Source organism: Aptenodytes forsteri, unplaced genomic scaffold (assembly GCF_000699145.1).
Source record: "Aptenodytes forsteri isolate BGI_AS27 unplaced genomic scaffold, ASM69914v1 Scaffold136, whole genome shotgun sequence".
NCBI classification, from domain to species: Eukaryota; Metazoa; Chordata; class Aves; order Sphenisciformes; family Spheniscidae; genus Aptenodytes; species Aptenodytes forsteri.
The window spans coordinates 2981848-2990584 of NW_008796111.1; the positions used below are offsets into that span (position 1 = coordinate 2981848).

Here is an 8737-nt window from a genome sequence, read left to right on the forward strand (position 1 = left end):
CCCCCAAAAAAAAAAACAACCCACAAAAAAGAAAAAGAATCGAGAAAAAAGAAAAAAGAAAAGAAAACATGCAGGTTAGCAGTAACTCTGGAATAGGAACCCAGAGTGAGGAACTGGAACCTACAAAGGAAAAAATCATGGCCATAGTAAAATTAGCAGGGACAGTACTTTCTCACTGATTAAAACTGAAGTTTCTTGCACAGCTAAACTTTATCCTTGATCATCATTGATACTCAGAGGCATATTCAGTGATAAGGACAGGGTAGAAAGAAATAATAATAGTATTAAAAAAATCTAAAACACCCAAGCTAGGTATTCTTTTCTAATTGAGTTCTTTTTTTTTTTCACTGTCAAGAGTAAACTTCTTTTTGTGTATACTTATACAGAGAGAAATGAAAATTCCATTTCGGATTACCAGCTTCCAATTCAATTCTTGAAAAGGGAAAAGAAAGAGATTTTTAACACCAGGAAATCTCTTTTCCAGAAAGCAATTTCCCCCATAACAAACACTGTAGACAGCACTCGGTGGTAAGCAAATACAGGTGTTTGTCAGAAGAGAAAAAAAAAATACTGACACAAGAGATCATCTTCTCAGAAGGCTCATCAGCATTTTAGAAATAGATCCAACTGGGGGAAGTGAATACTTCCTGCTGACCCAGTCACTGTGTCTGTGTAAGATCCGGGGGGATCACAGCTTGATCCAAACTCACAATCCTCTCTCCCGGTAAGAAAAGCACTCTAAAGAAGAGTAACAGATAAAAACACTGTAGAGCAGAAGAAGCCAAAATACAGTTTAAGAAGTTGGCTTCCTACCTGGCTTTTTCCGATTTTCTCTTTTCTCCCCCCATTAGCACTCCAGGCACAATCCAGGCAAATGGCTACAGAAAGGAAAACCAAGACCAATATAGATTCTTCTTAATAAAGAGACAGAGCCTAATCCAAAAATGATGTTTCTTGGCAAAAAGAAAAAGGACTGGGGCTGACAGCAGTGTGCATCTGATTTGATCTAACAGATACAGCCCACATGCACTCTCTCACCCACAGCTACATATCAATGGCACCTTTAGTTCTAGCCACGTAACTTGCTTCCCACATCGTCTAGGAAGACAGAAATGCAATCCTTTTTGCACCACTTCCAACCACATAATATTTCTTTTCCTTCTCCCCACGTAGCCTAAATGTTCAAAGACAAGCTACAATGCTATTTCTTCATCTTGCCTTTAAGCAATCTTTTCCTGTGGCCAAGGAAAATTTAAGAAAAACACGGGGCCTATAAAGTTTATATATACGTACACGGACCTACATGCACGCAGTCACCATGTCTGTGAACATTAAATGTCAGTCTCTGATATCAGCAGGAGTTTTTGCCACTTACTTTAATGAGGCCCAACCCTTCATTGAATCCAATATTGCCCAATATTTACAGGGGAGATAATCAAAGCACAGTACTGCCCTTGCCTCACTCGAGAGGAAATGCAGGACAGAAGCAGAGCACAGCTTGTAAGGACTGCACAAATGCGTGACTGGTAAATAGGCTTAAGTTTGCAGGTCACTGCTTGCCAGAAATGCTCCAACAAAATAGTTTCTACAAGAGTTTCTTTTTAAGGTTTAAAATAAGAAAGATGTTGAAGCAAGATCCAGGCAACATAACCTTAGCAGTTGGCATTAGAGTAATTGGTCAGGAGCAGCTCAACTAGCCTTTTTCTCTCTCAGTAATTACACAATCATATTACACCCTGCAGTTGTCCAGCCCTTCCAAGGTCCAGTCAGACCACGACCCAAATCTTCTGCTTTGGGTCACTATGACAGTTTACACTGGACTCGACGGTTACTACACATTATATGTAACAAAGCAAAATTAAACGGGGCCAGTCCAGACTTCATCCTTTGCAGGACATCAAAAGTCCACTCATAACAACTTCTAATTACTATGGAAGAAGACTGAAGTACTTTAAACCTCAGCATGACACAACAAAATCTTACTTGGTAATTCCAGCACTAAAAAAGACTTGGAAAGTGCCTTATTATTTCAAGGAAAAAAAACAGAAGAGGGAGTGGCAATATGGACCAGATAAACGGTTTAGATACCTTCTCGCGCCATGGTAAGATACTCTGCCTCAATTAAATGGAAAGCACTATCATTTAATGATTTTAAAAGCCTTCTAATTTCTCCAGCCATTCAGCTGGCAAAGCAGTTAACCAAGTTCTACTCCCCATCTGAAACCCATCTGTCTGGTATTAGTTTCAGTAAAACGGTACTTGTCATTGTGAGAGTTTCCATTCATAACTCAGACTGAAACAATGGTAGGTACTTCTAAAAACAAAACGTTGTGGAAATCAACTACGCTTGTTTATGAAAACATGTGCAACTAAGGTGCCATAATTAATCACTTAATTGTTCATGTAATAGTTTAAAACATGCCACAGGGAAATCCCACACTTAAAGACAAACAGGTTTATCTTCAAGGACCATATATCTTGCCAGATGCTGGATTTCCTTAAACATCCAGTTGAATTCACAGGAACTGAAGTTGCTTAGCATCTTACAACAAGAGGCTCAAGGAATAAGAAGAACACAGAGCGTTGAGTTCTTACCTTAAGTAGTTTCTGCATTGTATCATAACTTTGGAGTGCAAGCTATGGAAATCAACAAAAGAAAGTGAGCTCTGAAAAAGTCCCTGGACTACAAAGATGGACTACAAGCCCCCTTGGCTCAAAAATCTGTAAGCTAATCTAGTTATGTGTATCATCAGAATTCTAAATACATCCTTTTCTTTTAGAAGCTGCTTATTATTTTATTCTCTTGCATAATGCTTCTTTTATTGTATTTGGACCTGCTCGAAAACCTCTGTATTGGTTCAGCTCCACAAGCCAGCTCTCAGGACAACAGAGACTTCTGCTGGCTTCTGTAAATGCCCCAGGGAGAAAACAAGCTGAAGCCACAGAAGATTTTCCTCCACTGGAAGAGTAAAAGGGGAAAATGGCACAATTTCTGGAAGAAAACCACCATGAAAAGGAAATGCAGCCCAGAGGTTAGTTACCTTCTGGCAGTCAGGGCAGACCACATTATTCCCTCACCTGACCCACAGAGCGATCATACCACTGGACCTTTCTACCTCCCCGTTTCCCAGTCAGCGGAACAGAGATGGTATGTACAAAGCTTGCAAACCTAAATGTCTGTTCAGTAGGAAGCGTTTAGCTGTTGGGTTTCACGTGCTGTCTGGCAGTCATTTCTGCCGTGGCAATGAAGGAGACCGAGAAAGGCAACGGTGCCACCCTGACTCATTCATGGCATGAGTATGTGAGCAGGGCTTAGTTATGGGAGTAAAACTATTTTAAATGCTCTGACTACGCATGCTACATACTATTATTTGCCAAGCTCTCAAGAAAGGCCATTGCTTTCAATACAAAGTAAAAGTAATACCAACTGCAATTACAAATTATCTTCCTAAGTACTCTCAACGGCAGCCCTTTAAACAGGCTTACGAACAGTTTCCTACATGCTTAGTATTCATACAGCATCCTGGAGAGGCAGTAAGTTTGCTGCTGTAAAATTTTAAATAGCTTCAGAGCTTTCTCCTTTCACGGAACTGAGCTGAGATATTGCACTGGAGGTTGCATAAAATATTGTGCCCCAAACTAGATACCTGCAATCAATTCTCCACATGGAAGTTATTATTATTTGACGTGCACAAAAAGAAAAAAAAAGAAAAGGTTGATACCCTCCTCTGAAATTGCCTTTGCAATTGCAAATAATATACATCAAATACAAAGGAGTTCAGTGGAGAAACCAACTCTTGGAAGCCTCACCTTCAGCATTCACTTATGGATTTGAAAAAAGTGCTTTAAAAATGAAACGTTTGTCTAAAACTACACATTTGCAAAGCTGATTTCATTGGTTTTACTTACTCCCCCTGCGTGAGCTAGGCAAGCTTCTCCCTCCCATGCACTGAGCTACAGAGTTTCTCCAGTCTTCACAATTATTTCCAACTGCATGAGGAAAACTTAAGAGATTCCTTCTTTCTTACTTTGGTATGGCACTGAACAAAAATGACAACACGCATCCAGAGAGCAAACACCCCTTCTGTGAGGGCAAGATCTGAGCAAAAAGACAGATGTTTCCTAAGACAGTCCCTGGTGGACCCACATCTACACACTAAAAATCAGTGTTCAAACACTCAGATTCAGACAGAATCAGAAAGAAAAAAGGCCACCTACCTCTCTTGTCGGGACTAATATGAGTGCATAAGGCCCATCACTACGCTGCAAACAGAGAAGACAAGAGGTCCACTAAGAAGAATGTAGCACTGATGAACAGAGCACTTCCACGTCTAACTGCTATTAGCCAACAAAGTGAATTCTGGAGGGTTTTAGTACAAGTTTGTACACAACAGTTTGGGGTATTCCCCCCTCCCAGCTTTAAAAAAAAAAAAAAAAAATCAACAGTCTTTCAAATATCAATACTGCACTGCCTTCTCTTACCTGCTTGGAAACCTGCTCACAGTCATACCCAACATTTTATTCCATACGCATATTGTTTCACTCTTGCATTTCTGAGTTGCAGAAATACTCTCACGTTTGATGCACAGCCACAATCTGTAGGTAGCAGCTGCAGAAAGTAACAACCCAGGATGGGTTGGAAACATTTCAACCCATAAGGAAAGTCAGGATGATCTCTTTCCATAAAACGCACAAGAGATGGCAGATCTGCAGCAGTATTTTCTGGTCAACCAGATGATCCAAACTGGGAGCAATTATCAAATCTCATTCCACGTCAAAGATTAGAAACTTATTACTCTACAGACATGGCAGTAACCTTTGTTTTCAGTCCTCCCAGCTTCCAGACCATTGCCTCTTCTACACTCTACCTTCTCCAAACTTGACAATTTAGCCTATTTACAATTTAGCCTACTGCATGAGGTAATAGGGAATGTGTAACATTGTTCTTGTATCATCTGTATCTCAACAGTACAGGAGGATCACATAAGCCACAGGCACAAATAAAAGGGAAAGAAAGACTGTTTGACCTTTGTATCAAGAAGAGACAGTGATGACTACAAGGTAAGAGCTGGATTTTATTTTTATTAATCTTAATTTCAAAAGCAAATATATTTAATTCTGTTGCACCTACCTGTATTTTGGATTCCATTCCTTGCAAAGACTGTACAAGTGGAATCCCATAGGCAAGAGTTTTACCTTTTTAACAGGGAGAAAATTGGAAGACTTTCCGTCAAAAAAAAAAAATGTGGCAATTGCAGCACTCCAGCAAATTAAAGTACCATTCATCCTACCATTCTTAAACTGAGGTCAGAGTCTGGAAGAGTTTTAAATAAGTAGAAAGTTTCCAGAATGGAAGATTGACAGGCAATTCGCCAAAGGGTTAAATTAAAAAAAAGAGGTGGTGGTATCCCACTGAGATCTATATAAATAAATATCTCCACCCACCCAAGGAAATGAGACACCCAGACATAGTTTGCTCTAGAGCAAGCACACAAGTTTGTACGGTAAGAGCGTGTGCTGCTTAGCTCTGCTGCCCTCCCGGGTCTGCATCCCCAGCATGAGCCTTGGAATAGGCCCTCGTGCGACAGCTGGCAGCTGCACATCAACATGCAGTCCCACCACCGCGTTGTTACAGAAGTTTGCGCAGCACCTGTCTGTGTCACGGCAGCCCCACGCCAGGCTTCCCAGCCTCTCACTTTTATGAGCTGTACTGGGAACGTGAGGTTTTGGTTCTGTATTTGGGATCCAGTTTAATACGCCCTAGGAAAGGAGACTGACAAGTAAATACTGACCTGAACCAGTCTGAGATCTCACTAGAGCATCTTTGCCTTGCAGGAGCACAGGAATTGTTTGCTTCTGAACACTGCGTAACAAACAAAACAGGTTAGGGAATACGAACGCAACATAGGATAGAATCCTCAGGTTTTAACATACAGTGACTGTTTCAAAACTGTCTACCCCAAATTCTATACATTCATCTCTGCTGTGTAGCTACATCAGTAGAGGTGATTTCTAAGGAAAGCCACTAGATAGGCATCAGATGTGATAAACTGAAGAAAGATGGTTTTATGATTCAAGTACCAAATTAGAAGGCAGGACTCCGAGGTTCCACCTTCAGCTGTGACAACTGACTTGCTGTGTAACTTACAAGTTATTTCTCGTCCCAGATTTTGAAAGCGACAGCCCTATGGCAAATGGGACAGCTTAACAGGTACTGTGGTCTTCACAAACCAGTTACATACAATGAAATGATCGTAGATGATTGGCTTTAAGGAGTAGTGAAGTGCAAAGTTTTTATATGAATTTGCTTACCTGGTCATGCTACTTATCTTTAGGACAGTGTTTATTGTGGATATCTAGAGAGATAATAAAGAGCAGTAAACAGGTTTCATTGTCAAACTGTTCCTTTTGTTACTTTTTGTAGTACAAGACAGAGCAAAAACCAGAAGACTGATGCTTATTTTCTACATTACTGGTCCAGGTCAACTGGATGTAAAAGTTCCCAGGTCCTCAAACTACTTCTTAGTTAATCAGACTTGCACCGTTGCTGGTACATCATGAAATATCAGACTTGTTAAAATACTGCACTCCCAAATAGTTTTCTGTGTTTTTTTGGTATTACAACTGCAAACAGCGAAGGGTGCTGGGACAGTGTGTTTGGGGATGGGTCAGGACACTGGCCAGCATGCTGAGCTAAGAGACTACAACAAAATCAGGCAACGCACTGGCAAGTCTGTCCAAGTCACCATGAATAAAGGTGCATCTCCCAGCTCTCTAACCTGCCCCCGCCCAAAAAAGCATGTTTCGAGGCACGCAGCCTTCCTGCCACTCACCAGATGTGGATGGAGGTCCAACTGGCTAAAAGACTCTGTAGTGAAAACATTTTCTTGCACCTGCTGTACTGCTTTTCTGAGTTAGGGGAAACAAACCAAAACAAAACTAAGCACATGGCGTGGTTAAAAATTGCACAATAGTATTCTACGTAAACAGCATGAAACTACAGGTACCAAGCAACTGCTTTGCCCAAGTGAGGGCAAGAATTCAAGACACTGAATAGGTTTTTTTTCCTCCCATTTGTCTAAAATACCTGTGAATTTCTGGGATATCAGGGTTGTTTCTGAACAGGCTGGACGTCTTAATGAAAGATTTGCTTTTCTGGCTTTCATTTCGGTTGTCAGTCAACTGCTTCTCAGGAAGAGATTTTTGTGATGAACTTCCCTTTTCCCTGATGTCAGCTTCCGTAGCACATTTCTTGAAGGTGTTTATCGATGGCTTACGTTTACGTTTCAAAGGTGGGTTTCCATGTGGTGACTGGTGCTTTCTTTTCAGAGCATTAGACTGCTTCAATGTTAACAAACAAAGCAGATAGCAAGAATTCATTACTGACTGAGAATTAACAACACGGTATCACGTTGAACACAAACATCAGCCCACAGATAGATCCCTTATTTTTGGAATCCCCTACCCCATGACTAAAGAAACTACACTTGATTTTTGCAGCTAGACACCTCCCACTCTAACAGATTCACCACCATGCCCGAGACCTCTGAACACTACTGAAATGCAAATAGAAATATAAAGTCATACACAGTGCTCATCTCTAAAGGATTTCACCTAGCTTCTCCAGTAACTGAGCAGAACACGACTAAAAATCTCTCTCAAAAGCTCTGCAAATCTCATGATTACATTAAAGCCACCCCTGTAGGCTTCCTTCTTTCTGTGGGCAGGAGGGATGGCCTGTACTTCACTCCAACTTATGCTTCTGCCAACTTTCAGCATTTCTGAGCTCTTTATTTCTTCTTCTGCAGCAATGAGTTTATTTTACTGATCTTCCAGTCATCTTAAGAAAAACTTTTACTCTCCCCATATCCCCCCCAGGAACAGTGAAGAAGAAAATGAAATTTAACTTCCTTTTGTCCCCAAAGCTCTTCAGTGTCCCCCAGCCCTTTTTCAATGAACTTATTTTTCCTGACACGATTGCAAAACTCCTGAAATGTGTGAAACGCCAGCACAACCTTGCCCCTCTTTTTTCTCTCTCTTCCCCACTCCTAGTTGCACGCTCCGATTGTCTTTGTCCTCCTACGAACCATATTGTTTTCAAGCTCTATTACTTTTTTCACTTGTTCCTTCACATTTTTGGCACCCAACCAAAACCCAACCTCCTACCACCAACATTCGCTATCAGAAAAACGATGGTGGTGCTGCCCTACCTCAAAGTACCCGTCATAATTGGGGTAAATCCTGGCAAACACTTAACTCTCACATAATTTTCAACAATGTTTTAACAACAATTTAGAAGTTGATACTAAGAATTGAAACATCCCAGAATTACTGTAACAATAGTTTTTAAACTGAAAACGTCTATTTAAACCATTCTCGTTCTCCTTTCTCCAAACTTACGAGAGTAAACCACCTATTCCGGCAGCTCATAGCATTCCCACAATTAGATGCCTTCCCTAAAATATGGAAATATTTTCCCCTCCCTGGCAGCATTTCACAAGCGTCCAAGCGACGTTACTCACAGCTTCGGCACTCAGACCCCAGCAAGTCAAGAGCCGCCAACAGCGTGAGGAAGGCACAGAGCAATCCCGCAGCAGCCCGTTTTTAACGGGATTCGAGAATCTCGTACCTGCCGATCCCCACTCACTCCCCGACGAGTCTTCCCCCTCCACAACCACCACCCGAGGTGGCCGGGCCCGTCTCCCTGCCGAGCCACCGGGCCCCCGCGCAGGTCTCA

At 41.5% G+C, this 8737-nt stretch overlaps 1 protein-coding gene across 1 annotated transcript in view; it reads right to left on the minus strand.

Annotated features, from left to right (window-relative positions):
• DDX31 (DEAD-box helicase 31) overlaps positions 1-7380 on the minus strand; it is a 49463-nt gene extending 42083 nt beyond the window's left edge. The window contains exons 1-8 of the mRNA XM_009287027.2: positions 7088-7380; positions 6834-6909; positions 6313-6356; positions 5793-5863; positions 5132-5196; positions 4219-4263; positions 2596-2637; positions 814-878 (exon numbers count right to left, since the gene is read on the minus strand). Of these exons, the coding sequence (XP_009285302.1) occupies positions 814-878; positions 2596-2637; positions 4219-4263; positions 5132-5196; positions 5793-5863; positions 6313-6356; positions 6834-6909; positions 7088-7380 (701 nt within the window). The remainder of the gene's footprint in view (positions 1-813; positions 879-2595; positions 2638-4218; positions 4264-5131; positions 5197-5792; positions 5864-6312; positions 6357-6833; positions 6910-7087) is intronic.
• Positions 7381-8737: the final 1357 nt, after the last annotated feature.